At 41.6% G+C, this 22488-nt stretch overlaps 1 protein-coding gene and 1 non-coding gene across 20 annotated transcripts in view; one reads left to right on the top strand and one right to left on the bottom strand.

The window, feature by feature from the left end:
• The window catches only part of CCDC158 (coiled-coil domain containing 158), a 125284-nt gene extending 104629 nt beyond the window's left edge, over window positions 1-20655 (bottom strand). For 8 of the 19 annotated variants that reach the window (XM_033214362.1, XM_033214371.1, XM_033214378.1 and 5 more), the window contains exons 1-3: window positions 20220-20653; window positions 10775-10817; window positions 2820-2962 (exon numbers count right to left, since the gene is read on the bottom strand). In XM_033214362.1, coding sequence (XP_033070253.1) covers window positions 2820-2889 — 70 coding nt within the window. In that variant the 5' untranslated portion in view covers window positions 2890-2962; window positions 10775-10817; window positions 20220-20653. Of the gene's footprint in view, window positions 1-2819; window positions 2963-4973; window positions 5166-10774; window positions 10818-20219 lie in introns of all 19 variants that reach the window. The other 11 variants (XM_033214363.1, XM_033214375.1, XM_033214372.1 and 8 more) reach the window with 8 other exon arrangements.
• On the top strand, window positions 1762-1835 carry LOC117086510. The gene has a single exon (XR_004438408.1). It is a non-coding gene; the product is annotated as a small nucleolar RNA SNORD50 (small nucleolar RNA).
• Window positions 20656-22488: the final 1833 nt, after the last annotated feature.

Genomic DNA, 22488 nt, shown 5'->3' with positions numbered 1-22488 from the left:
TAGCAAGAACAGAAAACCAAACACTGCATGTTCTCACTCATAGGTGGGAATTGAACAATGAGAACACTTGGACACAGGGTGGGGAACATCACACACTGGGGCCTGTCGTGGGGTTGGGTGATAGGGGAGGGTTAGCATTAGGAGATATACATAATGTAAACGACGAGTTAATGGGCGCAGCACACCAACATGGCACATGTATACATATGTAACAAACCTGCACATTGTGCACATGTACCCTAGAACTTAAAGTATAATAATAAAAAAATCTCATACTCCTCCCTCTGCACTACCCCTCACAACCAAAAAAACAAACAAAAAAAAAGAATGGTGTGATTTTGAAATAAGTATTATGGAAAACTGGAAAGATACCTGGCTAAGATCGTGAGAAAAATTTCTTAGCAGCATCCAATTGAGATAAGAGACTGACCCTAGCAAATTCAAAATCTTGCAGCAGCCCACTGAATAACGGGGAAGGCAGTCAGCCTGATAAGGATTTGGTTTTTCCGGTTAAGAGTGCAAGAGAATAATAAAGGGGAAAGGAAGTTGAGAATACTGGCAAGTGACTGGCTGAAATAAGGAATGATACAAAAGAAAGTGAAGATAGAAAGAGGCCGATAATTTTGGAGAAAATGGCAGAACCTAAAGCAGCAGTTCTCAACCTTTGCTATAAATCAGGATCACCTGGGGAGCTTTAAAAACAATCCAGCGGTGCCTGATCTCCACTCTAGACCTACTGAATCAGAGTCTCAAGGCGTGGATCTAAGCCATTTAAGTGTTTAAAATCTCAAAAAGTGATTTTTGACATGGGTCCACTATCTTCATGTGCAGAAAACAGGTGTACTCTAGGAATAAGAGAGTGAGATTGTTGAAAGATAGGAGGTTAAAAGAAAAACAAACTTCCTTTCTTTGCCAATAGCACTCCCACAAGGATAGTAAATGTTCCTAAAACCCACAGACTTTCTGTAAAAAGTGTGACAAGCACCAACTCCACAAAATGACACAGTACAAGAAGGGCAAGGATTATTTTTATGCCCAGAGAAAGCAGCATGATGACAGGAAGCAGAGTGGCTATGGTGGGCAGACTAAGTCGATTTTCTGGAAAAAGACTAAAACGATCAAGAAGATTGTGCTGATGCCCTGAGTGCATTGAACCCAGCTGCAGATCTAAGAGAATGCTGGCAACCAAGAGATGGAAGCCTCTTGAACTGGCTTGAGATATGAAGAGAAAGGGCCAAGCAATCCAGTTTTCAGTGTCATCTTCTGTTTTATTATGAAGACAATAAAATCTTGAGTTTATGTTAAAAAAATAAAAGACAAGAGGTTGAATTTCAGAAGTCTATCAGTTCTTGGTAATAAGATCCAAAATAAGAGAGTGGGTAACTATAGTAAAGGTTAAAATAGTAAGAATTTAAGAGGTCAAAAAGCTGTAAGTCTAAGATCTTAGATGGGTCACCCATGAGAACGGTATTACAGGATGATGATGCACCTGAGCAGGGAGGGACAACCCATGATCTAAATGCCAGTGCCAATAATGAGTATGAGGATGTGGCTATGTAGGAAGTGAGCAAGCGGAGGTGGGCAGGGGAGATGGGTGTAGTAAGGTGGAGATGACAATGGCATTTTAGGATGTATGAGGATGTAGTGAAAAGCAGAAATGTTTATACAATAAGGGTGCTGAAAGAAATGTTTCTAAGCAGACCAGTAAAACAACAGATCAGTATCGAGAATAACCTCTGCATGCACTAAAAGAATGAGTTACATCTGTGATTATCCCATTTTGAATCTGAATTTCTACTAGAAAAAGAAACTTGCATGATTCTGGCTTCTGAGATAGACCATCAAATTGAAACGAAAAAAAGAATGAGGAGAGATGGGCAAGGAAGGGAAAGTGCAGGTCATTTGCCTGATTGCCCTTGAATGCATTCGCTGTCCTTTCCCTTCTCTGTTGAGTGTTGTATGTTCCCTTTCTAGTTCTCTTCCAGGTAGGTTTGCAATGGGAAGAGCTGGCAGAAGAGCCAGAGGCAGCAGAAAGGGGGAAACCAAGGTCATGGTCCTCTCACTGTCTCAAACGGGGATCTGGTAGTTAGTGGTGGCTTCAGCTCCTTCCACGCAGCCCTCTCCGTAGTTCTACCTCTAGCTTCCATGCCTTTGCAACAGCTGCTTTTCTCATTGTCCTTCTAGCCAAAGGCATGATTGGTAGCAGCTTCCCGCAGTTGGTAATTTCTGTGTTGTTTCATCCCTTTAGGATTTGTAGCTCTTTCAGCACCCATGTAACCATTCCCTGTATTAAATTCCAACTATTTATTCCATCTGTGTCTGTTTTCCTGACATAGGAATCACTTTCTGATTGAAATAATTTGGATCAGAGGTGATGGGGGCCTGAACCAGAATACCAGTAACAGAAATGGAGAGGGAAAAAATGAATTCAAGAGACATTTCAAAGGTAAAATCAGCAGGGCCTCAGTACCTGACTGGATGTAGCAGCAGGTAAGGAAAAAGAAGTGAAATGATACAAAATTCTGACAGGGTAGACCAAGAGACACAGGAGGAAGAGAAGGCATTAGGAAGGCATGGTGCATGTTGAGGCTGAAGTACCTCAGTGTAGAAACATTTTTTAAAACAAAAAATTCCTTAAAAGACAAAGGAATTTCTTCTTCAAAAAGTAGAATTATAAACAATATGGTAGACATTCATGACCATGGTCTGCAACCTACATGGTTAAAAACAAAACATACTGGAAACAGCAGCTTGAATGAATATCATGAAGATTGGTTAATTCTAATTTTTTCCCATTTTGTTTTATAAACAGCACATACCTTCATTAGATGTGATACCACTACTTGATAATATATCTTCATTATTTGATTCACAAGCTTTTGATTCCATATTAAATATTGCCACTTCTTCTTAGAGATCTTGAAGTATGAATGGTTCCCTCTTTGGTTCTTTTGGTTCCTGTCTATGAAAGACAGAGATTCAATCTTTATTAATAAGGTACTATGTGAAAAAAGTTCATAGAGGAACAGGAACTGACTTTTTAACATTTGAAATTTAGTAATAATTTCTTCTCCAGAAAAATAATTATATAGACATACATTATATTACATAAAATTAATAAGTGAATACAATCTTATGGTGAAAGTTATTGATTTTAATGACCAAGTAAATTATTAAAGACAATCTGAAAATAAGAAACTAATCATTATTGCGGTAATTAGTGCTCTGATTTGGGGTAGAGGTTTCTCATAAAGTTACACCATCGAATAATGGAAGAAAATATCTCCTTAGCAAACACCACAAATCATCAAAATAGAAGTCAGTAGTAAAAGTTGAAGAACTTCTTTGATGTCAAATAGTGCTCACAATTTTCGTTTGAGCTAAGAGAATTCTAAATGTGGAGAACAATGGTGGTGGTCTGATTTCAAATCTTCCTCTCATCCTCCCAAATGGCCATAAAGTCAACCAGGCACTCCACACCCCTAGCATCACTAGAAGACAGAGAGTACTACAACCTTCAAATAATCTGCAAGTAGATGGAAAAGCTTTTTCCAGAATGATTCCTGCAGCCCATCTACCAACACTACAAGCCTAAGGGTACAGAAAATGGGAGGAAAGAGGTAAGCAGAAGACAGAAAAAGTACAGGTAAATTCACCCCCAGATGTGAAAAAGTAAAGGTCAAAATATTAAGCACAGGTTAGAACCTGATAGTCCACAGCCCTGACAGTGGAGTAGGTATTTGAAGAAGTAGCGGCCTCAGAGAAGCAGTGTTTCTTGGGGCGAATGAGATACAGAGAGAAAAGATAGTCTACCCTAGGGACACGGCAGTCAAGGGAAAGAAGGAAATGAAAGAGAAACACTAAGGAACCAGCAGAAACAAAGCACAAGCTAGATATACCACCCACCTTCCACCCTTCCCACCCAATACCACTAACCATAAAGAAATTGCATGGCAGAAGGCAGTCTCAAAGTAAGAACCTTGTCCACAAAATGAATAGGAATAGATAAAAGCAGACTACATCTACTGCAAAATGTCAGAAAACATGAATAAAATCTTTTCTGATGATGAAAAGTCTCTCCCACAAACAATAAACATGAAGCCAAAGAAAACTGTAACATAATACTCCAAACTGAATCCAGTATGCTCAAAAAAGCATTTAGGGGTATGAAAAATCACCCCTGAATTAGAAATGTAAAGTCAAAGAATAAAAATGGACAAGAAATAAAACAAGAAAACAAACAAACAGGAAGAGATTAAATGAGAGTTGATTAAAGTTAGGAAAGACAGAGAAATAAAAAACAAAATTATATCAGAAATAAAGACTGAATCACAAAGTATACAAGCAATGACAGGTTGTAATAAAAATTTAGTAAAGGCACTGAAGAAAATCAGGAAAGCCACCATTAGAATAAAAAATAAAATAAAGAAGTAAAAAGGGTGAAAGCCGGGCCTGGTGGCTCACGCCTGTAATCCCAGCACTTAGGGAGGCAGAAGCAGGATGACAGCTTGAACCCAGGAGTTCAAGACCTATCTGGGCAACAAGAAAGACCCCATTCTCCACAAAAAGGAAGAAAAGACCAAAAAAAAAAAGAATGAGAGAGGATTGAAATGGAAGACAGGTAAATAAGGTTGAATATAACTGGGTTTCCTAAAGGAAAAACATAGAACAATGAAACAGAACTATTATTTAAAACTATAATCCGAGAAAATTTTCTAGATACAAAGACCTGAATCTACACATTTTCTATACTAGGGAAAGGTGACCAAGAATGATCAGCTCTGAGACTTACACTATTAAAACAATATTAAGACTTTAAAGATAATGAAAAAATCCTCAGTACCTCCAGGCAAAAAAGATGAAATAATTTACAAAGGCAAGAAGATTAGACTGGCACCAGGTTATTAAAAAGCAACACACACAGTAAGGCAAGAGTGTATTAGTACTTTCAAGAAAGAAAAGAAAGGACAAACCAAGGATGTTACAGCCAGCCAAGATGTCCTTCAAAAGGTCTGAAGCCACAAAAAAAGCAGTTTTGACCGTACCGGAATACTGTGCCGTGTGCCTCTGCTGAGGATTCTGCTAGAGAAGATGAGCCTCATACACCCAAAAGACCACTGTAAAATGTGGCAACTGGTGAAGATCTTCAAGGTTTCGTGTAGGTTCTAAATTTTCAAAAGTAAATTTGGAAAAAAAGGATAAATACAAACATTTAAAAAACAAGACTGCAAAAACTGCAAGGGGACTGATGGTGAATATTTAAATATTCAGTTATAGAGCTGAGAAAAACAAAGATGAGGTAATGAGTAGTGATATAAATATTATGTGCATGACAAAGGAGAATAAATGTAACTAAAAACGGAAGGAAGAGGAAGAAAAGCAGAAAGTAAAAGACCATTGACTGTTATAAATGGAATAGACAGTAGTCGAAGGACACCACTTAAAACTGACAAAAAGTAAAAGGTCAAGTAAGAAAAAGGGGTTTTAAAAGTGCACTATAAAAAGCATAAGTACAAAAGTAACCACTAGAGTAAAAATACAAACCTTCTTAAATGACAAAGAGTTCTAAAGGGAAACATAAAGAAGAAACACCAAATAAACTCTAGCAAATATCACACATTCAGTAATTACACCCACAAGATAATATAATGGTGTGAAAAAAAACCACAGAATTTAGACCAGTCATGTTGATAAATGTCAGAGGACTTAACTTGCCTATTGGAAGACAAGGATTTTCAAATTGGCTTTTAAAAAAAACAACTCTTCTAAGTACAAAAAAGTATGCCTAAAATCATACAGATTCAAAAAGATTAAAAATAAAGGGATGAACAAAAATTTTCCAGGCAAATGAAAACAATAAGAAAGCACCGGTTAAAATCCTGATACCAGACTAAGCAGACTTCAAGCCAGAGAGCATTAACTAAAACAAAATGCAGTGCCCTTGAAGTTAAAAGCCACATTCCACAATAAAGATATGTACCATATAACACAGCAATCACTTGGATAAAGCATAAATCCACAGAAGATATGCTAAGAACTGCAAACACAGTAATAATGGGAGGCTTTAACAGACAATTAGTATTACATAGGCCAAGTGGCCAAAAAATAAGTAGAGATATAAAAGATTTAGAAGAACTAATCACTAACGTAGACCTTTTGGCTATATATTAAACACTATACTTTGATAACAGACAACATACTTTCCTCACCAAGGGCACATGACACATTCACAAAAATCAGTCACATTCTAGGGCACAAATAAAAGGTTGGTAGGCTCCATAAAGTAGAAATGTTACAAACTACACCTTCTGGTCACAGTATAATAAAGCTAAAAATTAAAGTCAAAATCTCCAAATTAAAAAGGTCTTTCCACTTGGAAATTAAAAGGCCTTCTATTAAACAACTGTGTGATAAGGGAAATACAAGCTGAAATTAAATAATTTCTGAAAAATAACAAATAATAAGGAAAATAGTACATATCAATCTGTGACATACATTAAAATAGTAAAAAGATGAAAATTCCCAGCCCTGGACACATATGTCAATAAAAATGAAATAATAAAAGTAAATTAAGTCTCTAACACAAAAACATAGAAAAATGGGTGAACTAAAAGAAAGCACAAGTAGGAAATAATAAATGCAAAAGCAGAAATTAATATAGAAAAAAGAAAAACAATTGGTCAAATTCATGAATCAAAATCTTGATTCTTTAAAAAACAAAACAAAACAGATGTGGATGAGGACCACTAACGTGATGGGAAGAAGAAGATCAGGTAACACACTGCTTATCATTTTTACATTAATTCATGATTATAAGCATAAAGTGCTTAAAAATTTTTTTAAAAAACCCTGAGCATAACAGTTTTTATTAAACTGAATTCATTTTTGTTATACTCATATTTTCTTCCTTTTGATTACTGAGATGCCACCTGTCAAAACTACAATCAACGATAGAACATATCTACCTTAATATGTTTCGTGCTATCATTTTTTAGGAAGTAGTAGGCAGGGAGATATTCCATAAAGAATTATAACAAATAGAATGTTAGTCAAGATTGCTAGGCAATTTAAATGTTCTAAATAGAAGAGACTGCTACTTGAGAAAAAAAAACCTTGCCTATTGAAAGAAAAGGATTTTCAAATTGGCTTATAAAAAACGACTCTATGCTGTGTACAAGAAGCATGACTTCTCATTTAAACGAGTTTCACTGTGAATATTTATTGTATAATTTTATTGATACACTAAAATGATACATTTTGGGATTCTTCAGGATAACGAATGACACTAAGAAAGTTCAAATTGCTGAGTAATGTTATCATGAATTAGAGATCAATCAGAAGCACAAAGAAATGAGTAGGAGAGGTATAGAACCACAACCAAATACTGGCAAATCATATAGTAATTCACTATCAAAGACTTTAGTATTAAGCAGGAAACAGAATCTAAGACCGAGGCAGAACTGAAACTAGAAGTTAGAGAGTAGAGAAAAGAAGAAAGAGGAAGATTTGGCTTTAGAATATTCTGATGTTGAAACCACACTTGTTTACTTCGATGTAAGATGATGAATGCTTGTGTTATCATAACTCAGTATGAATGCTTGTGTTATTCATAACAGGCTGTTGGAAAGCAGCAGTCCTTCAAAGGGGAATTTTTTTCTTAGAAAATTAGTAGTGTATAGAAGACAGCACAGGTTTATTCACTTAAAATAGAGTTTTAAAGCAACCATTCATTTGTGAAGAGGAGGCTTAGTACCTCTGTTGCCAATGCTGGTAGTTATTTTGTGTGTGTATTCTAGAGTAGTGAAAATCTGCATTTAAATAATATTTGTAATTCATTTTCACTATTTTAGACTGACCATATATCCTCAATTTGGTCAAGACATCAGTGTTTCTCTACTTTTGTGACACTATAGGAATTGAAATATTTTTCCTATTTTCAGGCATAAAGCTTATGAAATGATTAAAGATTTCTAGAAAAAGCAAGGTTTTTTGCTTTGTTAAATCATAAAACTGTCTAAAAAAAGCTCTGCACTTGGTTGAACTGGGGATCACAACATGAACTTACATGTGCTTATTTTAAATCTCTGAGTAAAATACAGAGGTGAGACCTTGGCCTCTTGTGATATGCCCAAGGTCTATTTTGAACAGTTCTGCCTGATTTAAAATTATGAACAAGTTCACATTAAAAGGAGCCTTACATTTCTAAAAAGTAATATCTAGGTCAGGTGCAGTGGCTTACACCTGTAATCCCAGCACTTTGGGAGGCCAAGGTGGGCAGATCACGCGGTCAGGAGATAGAGACCATCCTGGCTAACATGGTGAAACCCCATCTCTACTAAAAATACAAAAAATTAGCCGGGCGTGGTGGTGGGCACCTGTAGTCCCAGCTACTTGGGAGGCTGAGGCAGGAGAATGGAGTGAACCCGGGAGGCGGGGCTTGTGGGGAGCAGAGATCGTGCCACTGCACTCAGCCTGGGCAAGAGAGCAAGACTCTGTCTCAAAAAATAAAATAAAATAAAATAAAAAGTAATATCTATGTAACTATTCTACTCTAGTTATTTGATTGGAATGTTGCAGGAAAAAAAAAAAAGAGTCTAAGAAACCACAGACCACAAAGAGGGAACTTTTGGAGGAAAATTACCTAAAGCCTTAGGCTTTGTTATATAGTTGAGATAAAACATTTAAAAGTATCTCCTGGGTTCTGACTCCTCCTCCTTGGATTCGAAAGACCCTGGTAGGTATGCACTTATACTTTTCCTAGTGTGAATAATCCTCACCTTGATTTCTTTTCGTATGGCTACTAGTTAAGGCAGACCTCTCTTGTGACTATCATAGAATGAATAACTGATTTAGAATCCGTTTTTTTTTTTTTTTTTTTTTTTTTGAGACAGAGTCTTGCTCTGTCGCCAGGCTGGAGTGCAGTGGTGCGATCTCGGCTCACTGCAACCTCCACCTCCTGGGTTCAAGCAATTCTCCCACCTCTGCCTCCTGAGTAGCTGAGATTATAGGGATGTGGCACCATGCCCAACTAATTTTTGTATTTTTAGTAGAGACAGGGTTTCACCGTGTTGGCCAGGCTGGTCTTCAACTCCTGGCCTCAAGTGATCGCCTGCCTTGGCCTCCCAAAGTGCTGGGATTACAGGCGTGAGTCACCATGCCTGGCCCAAGCTCTATTTTGATTGGGTACAGATGACTTATAATGTATGTTCTATTTATACTCCTGGATTCTTCAACTGACTCAAGCTCCTAGGATGATGAACCACCCTACCTTCCACAGAAACCTGAGACTGGGGATCTTACAGAACTGGTCTGTATTCTTCCAGAACCAGTCTGCAGGTATGTTTTCCTTGGGAAATTCTGAGGTACCTCAAGACTGATTCAAATAAACATATCTGGGCTGGTACAATCTCAGAAACACAATAAGGAGAGCCATTCATGCTGAACAGCATTGTACTACCTGAATTGCTGTTAGCTGCTTATTAACTTCACATGCTCTCAGTGTCTGTTTTCTCAATCACACTTTTTCAAGTCTCTGGATGTTGCAATCCTAGCTCTGTGATCTACTAGCTGTGTTACATTGAGAACAATATTTAACCTCTTATGACTATATGGGGGAGATAAAAAGTATACAGTTTAAAAGGTAAAAGGGTATATACCTTAAAAGAATAAGAGTTAACTGAGATAACTCACGCACAGGCCTTCCTACATAGTAACTGCAGGCCTTCCTATATAGTAACTGCCTCAACACATATAAAATACCAAACAATTGGATAGCAATAACATGAATAACAATACTATCTGGCAGGGTGCAGTGGCTCACGCCTGTAATCCCAACACTTTGGGAAGCCAAGGTGGGCAGGGACCCCTTGAGTCCAAGAGTTAGAGACCAGCCTGGTCAACAGAGTGAGACTCTGTCTTTACAAAAAATGAAAAAATTAGCCGGGCACGGTGGTACTTGCCTGTAGTCCCAGCTACATGGAAGGGTGAGGTGAGAGGATCCCTTGAGCCCAGGAGTTCAAGGCTGTAATGAGCCATGATCACCACTTCACTCCAGCCTGGGTGACAGAGCAAGATCCCATCTCAAAAAAACAAAAGCAAAAAAACACCCCCAAATCCCAATACTATCTTTATAACTTAAGCAGTGTATGTAAACTAACTCACTTTCCCATAATAAAGCGCTATATTACGCTACATATAGGCCCACTAACAGAAAAGAAAATGGGTTTAATCTGCATTGACTGAACACAGGGACTAGTATAATGTAATACGGAATTAAGCTATTTACGATCACATTTCACCCATACATAATACCATCTAGTAGGGAGGCAATATGGAAGAAGCACAGAACTTAGAATCAGGAAACTTAATTCTGTCATCAGTTAACTGTGAGGGCATGGGCAGACCTTTTCATATCTCTGAGCGTCAATTTCCACGCTTACTAAATGAAATTATAGTTGTGTTTTTCAAACCCTTCTTAAGCAGTGGAAATGTTTCTTTAAATCTTCTGAGCCCCACATACCCTCCTCTTTGCCCCAGAAACACCTCTATGAAACACAGAGGGCTCCACTGAACATCGTCTGAAAACCACAAAGATAAAGCTCTTGCAGCTTTTATATTGAAGGCCTATGATATATTTATATTCTGGCCCAGGCATCCATCAAGTTCAAGGCTTTAGGTTTTCTAAAATAAATCAGATATAGATACAGATAAAATAGTGTATCAGTTGTATATGTTCACAATTCTTAAATATAACTAGAAGTAAAACAAAAGTTACCTTAACTTCTGGATATTCTTATTTTCACTTATTCTATTAATACCTGAAAAAACAAAATATTTAAAATCTGCTCATTTATATATATTTCATTAACTGAAATTTATTATTTCAAAAGTTCAATTTACAAATTCATGTTCATCACTGAAGATCCTGACAATATGTAAAACACACATATAACAATGGCAAAAGAAGTGTTATTTTTTTCCTTTTACGTGAAAGTACATTTTAATAGCCTACAGCAGGCCAGGCATGGTGGCTAATACCTGTAATCCCAACACTTTGGGAGGTTGAGGTAGGAAGATTGCTTGAGGCCAGGAGTTTGAGATCAGCCTGGGCCACATAGTAAGACTTTGCCTCTACAAAAAAAAATTTTAAAAAACAGCCTATAGGCCAGGCGTGGTGGCTTACGCCTGTTATCCCAGTACTTTGGGAAGCTGAGGTGGGCGCATCACTAGAGGCCAGGAATTTGAGACCAACATGGGGAAACCCCATCTCTACTAAAAATACAAAATTAGCTGGGTGTGGTGGCATATGCTTGTAATCCCAGCTACTTCGGAGGCTGAGGCAGGAGAACAGAAGGAGACGCCATCTCAAAGAAAAATATAGCCTATAGCACTTATCTAAATCACGTTTTTACAACAAAATGTGTTTAATTATACGCTCTCTATTGGCCCAATTCTAATTTTACTGGTACAGATCTCACTGGCACTATCAAGATAATGTAGCAAGTAAACCTATAGGCACATATGACCTAATAACAATATTCTCAGACCTGGCCGGGCGCGGTGGCTCAAGCCTGTAATCCCAGCACTTTGGGAGGCCGAGACGGGCGGATCACGAGGTCAGGAGATCGAGACCATCCTGGCTAACACGGTGAAACCCCGTCTCTACTAAAAAAAAAATACAAAAAATTAGCCGGGCGAGATGGCGGGCGCCTGTAGTCCCAGCTACTCGGGAGGCTGAGGCGAGAGAATGGCGTAAACCCGGGAGGAGGAGCTTGCAGTGAGCTGAGATCCGGCCACTGCACTCCAGCCTGGGCGACAGAGCGAGACTCCGTCTCAAAAAAAAAAAAATAAAAAAAAAAATTAAAAAAAAAAATATTCTCAGACCTGACCTTTCTCCAGATACAGTCCAAACTGACTTAAATAGACCAGGTAAATATCTTCTGACCATTTTAACTGTGTTTCACTGTTTGGAAATGCTTTTGACCAGGCAACATCACTTGTGCTTGGTTAGAGGAGTAATTGGGTAGAGAAACTTCTGTCTGGTGAGTCAAAACAGGTCTATATATTTTAAGCAGGTATACCGAAATGATAAACAACCAAAATTTTTGGAATATCTTGGTGGAATGTAAGCAGCTTTCCCACATTTAAAAAATGAATGAGCCTGTAATCCCAGCGCTTTGGGAGGCCAAGGAGGGAGAATTGCTTAAGCTCAGGAGTTTGAGACCAGCCTGGACAATATAGTGAGATCCTGCCTCTACAAAAAATTTTAAAAATTAGCTGGGTATGGTGGGCCATACCTGTAGTCCCAGCTCCTCAGGAGTCTGAGGTGGGAGTATCGCCTCAGCCCAGGAGGTTGAGGCCACAGTGGGCCATGATCACACCACTGCACTCCAGCTTGGGCAACAGAGTGAGACCTTGTCTCAAAAAAAAGAAAAAGAAGCCGGGCGCGGTGGCTCACGCCTGTAATCCCAGCACTTTGGGAAGCCGAGGAGGGCGGATCACGAGGTCAGGAGATCGAGACCATCCTGGCTAACACGGTGAAACCCTGTCTCTACTAAAAATACAAAAAATTAGCCAGGCCTGGTGGTACGGGCCTGTAGTCCCAGCTACTCGGAGGCTGAGGCAGGAGAATGGCGTGAACCCGGGAGGCGGAGCTTGCAGTGAGCCGAGATGCGCCACTGCACTCCAGCCTGGGCGACAAAGCGAGAGTCCGTCTCAAAAAAAAAAAAAAAAGAAAGAAAGAAAAAGAAAAAAAATGAATATATTCTATGTGCAGAACTCAGACTAATGAACAGAAGTAATGAGAGGCAGAGTTTAGTTCAAGGTGGAGATGGATTTTCTAAAAACTACAGTACCCAGAATATGTACCTAGAGGGCTTCCTTGAGAGGTGCTGAAGATAAGAATGGATGAGCACTTGTTGAAACGGCAACTGCCACTGGTATGCTTTCTTGGGTAGAGTGTTGGACTAGAAAATCTCTAAAATCTTCTCCAATTTGGACATTCTATGATTTCCCATGGAAAACATCCAACAAAAAACTGACCCAAAATATGACTTCTCACAGGTGATGTCAGTCAACAGCAAAGCCAGACAGGAACAATTCTACTGCTTCCAGCAAGTCTCATGCTATTTTGTTAAAAATGTTTGGCTCTAGATAAATTATAATACAGTTTTTACTTTTTTTTCTTTCTTTCTTTCTTTTGAGATAGGGTCTCACTTTGTCACCCGGGCTGCAGTGCAGTTGTGGCTCAAGCGATCCTCCCACCTCAGCCCCCCAAGTAGCTGGGACTACAGCCGCACACCACCACGCCTGGCTAATTTTTGTATTTTTAGTAGAGACGGGGTTTTGCCATGTTGCCAGGCTGGTCTTGAACTCCTGAACTCAGGGGATCTGTCTGTTTCAGCCTCCCAAAGTGCTAGGACAGGGATGAGCCACCATTCCCAGCTAAGTTTTTTTCCTTTAACATTTCTGCATATATATTTACAGTAGTATTAAATTCATCTTATCCCAAATCTGCTCTCTTCATCTCCTCACTAAACCTTCTTTCTTGGGTATTTCAAATATCTTCATCAATTCAAATTCCATATCCAATTAATCACCATATTCTGTTAGGTTTAAATATGTAATATCTTTTAACTCAGTAAAGAAGACTTAGGTGGGGTCACAAGTCATAAGGACAGAATCTTTGAATATGCAACTTAGTTCATTTTACTCCCATTGTATTTTCATGCTTTCATCTGTTCTTAACAGGCCTACTACAAAGTATCTCAAAATGATCTTTCTAGTTTTAGTCTCTTAAAATCATTAAAAGTTTCCTATAAAACCAGAGCCATCTTGCTGTCTTGCTCAAAGACTAAGGTTTGAACTAAGACTAGCACTCTTAGGCTTGCCCTTTAGATGTGGCCTAACCCACTTACCAGTTCATTCTCTGGCCACTCCCTGACATACACTGTGCCCCAATAGATGTCTTACTTGCTGTGCCCTCAGTGGGTCATGCTCTTTTAGGACTCTGCTTTTATTTGTACTGTTCTTTTCGTCCCTCCTTACCCTCTCAGCAAAAACCTCTCCAGTTTGGCTTTTAGGGATATTACTGGTGGCAATGCACATTGATCCAGTTTTAAATTTCAGCATTCTAATAAGAAAAAAAGAAAACTACCCAATGTCTCTGAAAAAATAATGCAGAGGACTATATTTGAAGGACATGCTCCCCTTACTCTTCCCATATCAAAAGTGGCAAGCTTCAACTAAAGAATTCATGCATACAAAGCACTTAGCACATGGAGCTGTGCACACAGCAAGCCTTTGATAACTATTAATTACTGTTGCTGGCATTTAGATAGTTTACAATATGTTATTGCTATGAATATAGTGTTTCTATACATACTAGAAATAGAGCTGTTTAAAATCAAGACCAATCAAGTTTCTATCCTCATGAATTTACATTCCAATGGGGAAAGAAAGGCACTAAGGGGCAAAAAAATCACAAATATAATTTTGGGGAGTTGTCAAGTACAATAAAGAAAATAACACAGGATAGTGGTATACAGAGAGATGGAGTTGAGACTCCTGATATGGTTTGGCTGTGTCCCCACCCAAATCTCAACTTGAACAGCATCTCCCAGAATTCCCACGTGCGTGGGAGGGACCAAGGAGGAGGTAATTGAATCATGGAGGCCAGTCTTTCCTGTGCTATTCTTGTGATAGTGACTAAATTTCATGAGATCAGATGGGGTTATCAGGGTTTCCACTTTTGCTTCTTCATCTTCTCTTGCTGCTGCCATGTAAGAAGTGCCTTTCGCCTCCCACCATGATTCTGAGACCTCCCCAGCCATGTGGAACTATAACTCCAATTAAACCTCTTTCTCTTTTTCCCAATATATCTTTATCAGCAGCATAAAAACGGACTAATACAGTAAATTGGTACTAGTAGTGTGGGGCATTGCTGAAAAGATACCCGAAAATGTGGGCGCGACTTTGGAACCGGGTAACAGGAAGAGACTGGAACAGTTTTGAGGGCTCAGAAGAAGACAGGAAAATGTGAACTTCCTAGAGACTTGTCGAATGGCTTTGCCCAAGATGCCAATAACAATATGGACAATAAGGTCCAGGCTGAGGTGGTTTCAGATGGAGATGAGTAACTTATTGGGAACTAGAGCAAAGGTCACTCTTGCTATTCTTTAGCAAAGAGGCTGGTAGCATTTTGCCCCTTCTCTAAAGATCTGTGGAACTCTGATCTTGAGAGAGATGATTTAGGGTATCTGGCAGGATAAATTTCTAAGCAGCAAACCATTCGAGAGATGACCTGGGTACTGTTAAAAGCCATTCAGTTTTATAAGGGATGCAGAGCACAAAAGTTTGGAAAATTTGCAGCCTGACTATGTGATAGAAAGGAAAAATCCATTTTCTGGGGAGAAATTCAAGCCGGCTGCAGAAATTTGCATAAGTAGCAAGTAGTGTAATGTTAATCCCCAAGACCATGGGAACATGTCTCCAGGACATGTCGGAGACCTTCATGGCAGCCCATCCCAACACAGGCCCAGAGGCCTAGGAGAAAAAAGTGGTTTTGTGGGCTGAGCCCAGGGTCCCTGTGCTGTGTGCAGCCTAGGGACTTGGTGCCCTGTGTCCCAGCTGCTCCAATCATGGCTGAAAGGAGACAATGTGCAACTCGGGCTGTGGCTTCAGAGAGTGGAAGCCCCAAGCCTTGGCAGCTTCCATGTGGTATTAAGCCTGCAGGTGCATAGGCCTCAAGAATTGAGGTTTGGGAACCTCTGCCTGTATTTCAGAAGATGTATGGAAATGCCTGGATGCCCAGGCAAAAGTTTGCTGTAGGGGTGGGGCCCTTATGGAGAACCTCAGCTAGGGCAGTGCTGAAGGGAAATGTGGGGTTGGAACCCCCACACAGAGTCCTTACTGGGGCACTGCCTAGTGGAGTTGTAAGAAGAGGGCCACCATCCTCCAGACCCCAGAATGGTAGATCCACCAACACCTTGCACCATGCACCTGAAAAGCTGCAGACACTCAACACCAGCCCATGAAAGTGTCTGGGAGGAAGGCTGTACCCTGCAAAGCCACAGGGGTTGGAGCTGTCCAAGACCATGGGAACCCACCTTTTGCATCAGGTTGACCTTGATGTGAGACCTGGAGTCAAAGGAGATCATTTTGAAGCTTTAAAATTTGACTGCCCTGCTGGATTTCGGATTTGTATGGGCCCTGTAACTCCTTTGTTTTGGCCAATTTCTCCCATTTGGAATGGCTGTATTTACCCAACACAGCCTTCATTGTATTGAGGAAGTAACTAGCTTGTTTTTTATTTTACAGGCTTGTAGGCAGAAGGGACTTGGCTCATCTCAGATGAGACTTTGGACTGCAGACTTGGGTTAATGCTGAAATAAGTTAAGACTTTGGGGGACTGCTGGTAAGGCATATGAGGACATGAGATTTGGAGGGGCCAGGGGTGGAATGATATGGTTTGCCTGTGTCCCCACCCAAATCTCAACTTGAATTGTATCTCCCAGAATTCCCACGTGTTGTGGGAGGGACCCAGGGGGAGGTAATTTTCTCTTACTGCTGCCATGTAAGAAGTGCCTTTCGCCTCCCACCATGATTCTGAGGCCTCCACAGTCATGTGGAACTGTAAGTCCAATTAAACCTCTTTTTCTTCCCACTCTCGGGTATGTCTTAGCAGCGCGAAAACAGACTAACACAGCTCCTCTAGTTAAGCTGGGTGAGGGAAGGCCTTTCTAAGGAGGTGGCATTGAACTGAATGACAGAAAGGAGTCAGCCTCACAGGGGCCAGGGGTAACTTCTTAAAAGGAAATGCCATCACAAAGGCCCAAAGATGAGAAGAGCTCAGTGTTCACTGACTCCCAATGAAGAAGGCTAACGAGGTTGCAGGGTAGCTAAGTGGGGATGAAAGGGCTTCTAATGGAGGCCAACTGTGTGTCATGCCAAAAGGAACACTGTGCTTATCACTTCCTTTCCTAAACTATCCTGAGAAGATGTTAGTGAGGTTGGTGGAGGTAGAGCTCATGGGTCCTTGAAAAGGCCACATACTGAAGACCTTGGGGCTTATTCTAAATGCAACGCAAAGCGCTGGAGGATTTTAATCAAGGGCATATGATCCTCCAGCGGCTGAGTAGAGAATACACTAGGAGAAGCTGGGGCCAGTAGTCATAAATTCACTGGAGCCGTCCAACAAAGGGACTAAAACCTAATTCTGAAGCGGGTCAGACATTAAAAGTAGATGGTGCTGGGGTTGAGAATGGAGATTGACTACAGATGGGTACGAGGGATCATTTTTGGATGATGGAAATGTTCTAAAACTGAACTGTGTGCTGACTGTACAATTCAGTAAGTTTATTAAAAATCACTGGACTGTCCACTTAAAACAGGTGAATTTTATGCTATGTAAATTATACCTTATAAAGTAGTTTGAAAAGCAAGCAGATGTGGGGAGTGCATTAGTCTGTTTTCACACTGCTGATAGACACATTCCCAAGACTGGGTAATTTATAAAGAAAAAAGAGGTTTAATGGACTCAGTTTCACATGGCTGGGGAGGCCTCACGATCATGGAGGAAGAGCAAGGGAAGTCTTATGTGGCGGCAGGCAAGAAAGAGCTTGTGCGGGGGAACTCCCCTTTATAAAACCATCAGATCTTGTGGGGCTTATTCACTATCACGAGAACAGCACAGGAAAGACCTGCCCCCATGATTCAATTACCTTTCACTGGGTCCTTCCCACAGGGAATTGTGGGAGCTACAATTCAAGATGAGATTTGGGTGGGGATACAGCCAAACCATATCAAGGAAAGTGGGAAGTGTAAATTAGCTGCCTGGGTCCCCGAAGTGAATCACTAAACTTGAACACTGAATTTTCCTGTATCCTGAAAACTCCAAAGTGTCTGTATTCCAGACGACTAGTGGTTGCTTTTAGCAATATTTTAACACATGGAAACACTTCTGCATTCCCTCTTTTCCCCAGGCCTGGACCTCAATCCCCAGGGGTCTGCAACTTTTATTTAATATACATATGATGGATAATCAATAATGATTCAGCTAAGGTAAGGACAAAGCCTTTGCCACTTTTTATCTTTACTCTGTTTAGCCAGAGTAAATAGTGATATTTTAATAGGAATACTCTTAAAAAATTGCTTTAAATGGCTGACTACCTCCTTCCTATGCACCACTTAAATTTCTTTTCTTACCAAATTCCCTATTCAAATCCTTTCTTTAGGATTTACAGGATTCAGATAAATATACAGTGATCTCCACTATTGCACCCCACTACTGCCCCAGCTGAAGACCTGTAAACTATTCATCAGTACAGTATGCTATGTGATTTATGAGCACGCTTATATGTATTAGTTCCCTACAGTTTCCATAACAAATTATCACAAACTCGGTAGCTTAAAACAGCAGCAACTTATTCTTTCATAATTATGGAGGCCAGGAGTCCAAAATCAATCTCATGGGGAAGAAAGCATAGCGTTGGCAGGGCTCCCTCCACCTTTGGAGGCTCTGCAAGAGAATCAGTTCCTTGTCTCTTCTAGTTCTATTGGCTGCCGGGCATTTGGTGACTTGTGGTCACATCACTCCAGTATCTGCCTCTGTGGTCATATTGCCTTCTCTTTGGCCTATATCAAGTCTGCTTCTCTCTCTCAGGACCTTTGCGTTTGCATTTAGGATCCACCTAGATAATTCACGATAATCTCTCCATTTCAAGCTACTTAATCACATATGCAAAGGCACTTTTCCCTTATAAGGTAACATAAACGGGTTTCAGGGATTAGGACCTGATCTATTTGAGTGGCCACTGCTCAGCCTACCATATAATTTGGGGCCACCTAGCTGGGGGACGGGTGGATCACAAGAGGCTCTGTTTAATAAATGGTGGAGGTCTAAAGTGGCTCACTCATAACATTCTAGATAACACTGAGTACTCATTGTAAAGGCACAACAACAGTAAGAGCTTTGCATACATACAAATAAATTGCTGTCTTCAATTTGTTTTGGGAGTATAATATTATCTCTATGGCATGGAAACCATTTCACCCACAACACAAGTAAGATAACCATACTAAGATTAAAAACAGCGCAGTACGGAGATAGGAGGACCACATCTCTCCTCCACCCCTACCTGATGAGTTTCCGCAGAGAAACAGTACTACCTAGCACGTCTCTGGGATATGTGGAAGCCCTGGTCCTTCCCCGCCGACCGCCCCCGCGCCCCCCCCCCCCCCCCGACTTTAATCGGCTGCTGAGAGAAGCACCAAGAACTGGTTGCCGGTCAAAAAACCTGGGCAACAGCCGACCTACTTTCCCCTGACCTTGGAGTTCAGCATGAGGCACAAGCAAAACCTGGAGCAGCCTGAGTGGGGCCTGGAGCAGAGTGCTGTGGAAAAGGATGGAGACTTTCCAGAATTCATTGTGCTGCTGATTGATGCTGATAATGGGGGAAAGCTCTGACCCACACATGTGGTTTATAGACAAGGCTCAAGCTCTAAGGGACCTCGCGCCGGCGTTTAACACCATTCCGTCTTGGATGCGAGGCTGTCCTCTTTACCGCCAAGTCTTCCCCATCTCCTCCCCCTGTTTGCGGCGGCGCGCCAGATACAGCTGGCAGTCATGTTGGGACAGGTTACTCAGTGATTCTCTTCCCCACAAATCAAATTATTTTGGTTCTTCAAGGTCCAGGTTTCAGCGCCACCGTCCCCAGGGGTCTTGCGATCCCCGAAAACAACAGCAGTTCATTCCGGTAAAGAAACAATTGGCCGGGCGCGGTGGCTCAAGCCTGTAATCCCAGTACTTTGGGAGGCCGAGGTGGGCGGATCACGAGGTCAGGAGATCGAGACCATCCTGGCTAACCCGGTGAAACCCCGTCTCTACTAAAAAAAAATACAAAAAAAACTAGCCGGGCGAGGTGGCGGGCGCCTGTAGTCCCAGCTACTCGGGAGGCTGAGGCAGGAGAATGGCGTGAACCCGGGAGGCGGAGCTTGCAGTGAGCTGAGATCCGGCCACTGCACTCCAGCCCGGGCGACAGAGCGAGACTCCGTCTTAAAAAAAAAAAAAAAAGAAACAATTTATTGGGCATCTACCATGTGCAGAACAAACACGAGGCACTGGAAGATTCCAGAAAATGAACACGAGTCGCTCCGGGTCCTCAGAAGAACCCCACTCCCACCCCACCATCCTCGTCTCACGGGCCGCGCCCCGCTTGTACCTGCAACCAACACCTAATCCTAAGACACCGGCCGCATCTCCGCGGGGCTCCGGCTGGCGCAGCGGCCCCACCTGCGTCGACCTGGCGGCTGGGACGCCGCGGCTCCCCACTCTCCGCCCCTAAGACCTGCGGAGGCGGCGGGGGCGGCTCCTCCTCCTCCTCCTCGGCTGCGGCGCCGGAAGCAGTCCGCGCCCCTCCCCCGCGCCCGTCCTTCCTCGCGGCTGTGGCGCTCGGGACGCTGCCAGGTCTTCACGAGCCGCGTGGGCGACGGTTAGGACGCTCTGCGAGGCTTCGTAGTCGGAGGAGGGCAGGAGGGGAGTGTTTGGGGGGTTCTTGGTCGCTACCGGGCGGTGACCCCATCCCGCGCCTGCGACTCCGCCCGCCGGACGCCGTCGCCGGGGCAACCGAGCGCCAAAGTCCCCACCACCGCCCGGGCGCCCTAAGGAGCGGGGGTGGACCCAGCCCGTAGACAAATCCTGGAGCCCTGCCCCAGAAACTACCCTGGGTTCGGGCCTGCACCCGGCGCCTTCTGCCGCTTCTCCCACAGCCTCCTAACTGGTCTCCGGCCCTACTCCTGCCCCCACCCCAGCGCCTTGGGCCACTGTCGTAGCTGTCCCCACCGTCGTCTTCCCAGATAACTCACTGACCCGCACCAGTCCGAGCTCTTACCTAAGAGTCAAGCCCAATCTGGCGTTGCCCACCGGGCCTCCTCCTCTGACACCCCCACCCCACCCCTCCTCACCCCCACCTGCCATTCCCACTCCTCGCATTCCAGTTTGACCATTTCAAGTTAACAGAATTCACATTTTGCAGCTCTGTTTTCTCAGTCCCCGAATGTTTTTCAAGTTCAAACGTGTTCTCGGCATAGCTGACCCTTCTGCCTCTGGAGACTTGTTCCCTCCGCTGTGCTACAGTTACCCTCTGTTGTTAACTCTAATATAAAATGTATCAGATTTTTGCTGCCCAAATTATCGATCAAATGGAACGCGTCCAGAAAGGCCAGTGTCTGATAGATGCAGCCTGAGGCGTTTAATTCTACTAGCAATCACATTGTGCAGACACCTACAGCAAATAACTTTTTATGTATAAGTTAATTAGAAATATTAGTTTTACATTAAATGTAGCTACAAATTTTAATAAAAATAGATTAAATGACATTAAAAATTGTTTATCATATCTTTGTAATTTAAGTTAATCCATATATTGGCTCAGAGAGATCTAGGATTACCTGTAGAATCGAGCGTTTTAACAGGAAATAAAACAATAAGTATTAGATGGAAAGGTAAATAATTTAGGTTTTGTGGTTACACAAAAAGCAATTTCTAATTTTTTCTTTTTTATATCAAAACATGAGTGTTCAATGACATAAAAATATTTTCCATACCTAATACATGGTTTCCATTGGTGTCTCATTTTGTGCTTATACCCTGGACACACACAGAAAGGTTTTTTTTCTTTTCAACGTCTTTAATTAAAAGGTGTGTTAATTAATGTAGTATGAAATTATCTAAAACCACATATGTGTACGAAAAGTTGTGTGCCCCTGATTTTAATATAAAATTCATCACATTTTGAAGTGTCCTGCAGTTTTACAAGGTTTTTTAAATATTGCATTAAAAACAGCTTCTTAGCTTTTTAAATAAAGAATTAAAAGATCAAGAAAGGAATCCAAAGTCTTTTTCCATTCATTCATTCATTCCACCCATATTTATAGGGCACCTACAACACGCTATGTGTAGGTTGCAAAAATAAAGCAGGGAACAAATACAGTCCCTACCCTAGTAGTGCTTACATCCTTGTAGAGGAAGATGAGCAATGCACGAATAGATAAGTTCAAATATGCCAGATGGGGATAAGTGTTGTGGAGACAGAGGTAGGAGGTTAGGGAGTGTGGAGTTGCCATTTCATAGTGTGGTCTTGAGAAGACCTCATTGATAAAGGGACGTTCAAAAGTGACTTGTAGGGCTGGGGAAAGGGATCTGTGTGGATATTGTGGGACAGAGCTTTTCAGGCATTTGGTTGGTTGGTTTGAAAAATCAACCCAGAGGCCAGTGAGGACTGAGCAGAGTGGATGAACAAGCAGAGGTTGGGGCATTGTGGTCATTTAGGGCCCAAGTCACCAAGAGCTCTTTTAGTAAGAGTCCTCACCTAGGTCCAAGGTTGTTGTGTCTCCCCTCACTGGTTCCTACTGTGCAGTAGACCCTGTGCTGGACAATGGGGAGATACAAAGAAGCTCCAGTTTCTGCCCTCAAGGCACCAGTGTCCCTCC

The sequence above is a fragment of the Trachypithecus francoisi genome, unplaced genomic scaffold (genome assembly GCF_009764315.1).
Source record: "Trachypithecus francoisi isolate TF-2019V2 unplaced genomic scaffold, Tfra_2.0 Lachesis_group1, whole genome shotgun sequence".
NCBI classification, from domain to species: Eukaryota; Metazoa; Chordata; class Mammalia; order Primates; family Cercopithecidae; genus Trachypithecus; species Trachypithecus francoisi.
The sequence above is the reverse complement of the archived record's forward strand: the minus strand, read 5'-3'. Positions and strand labels throughout refer to the sequence as shown.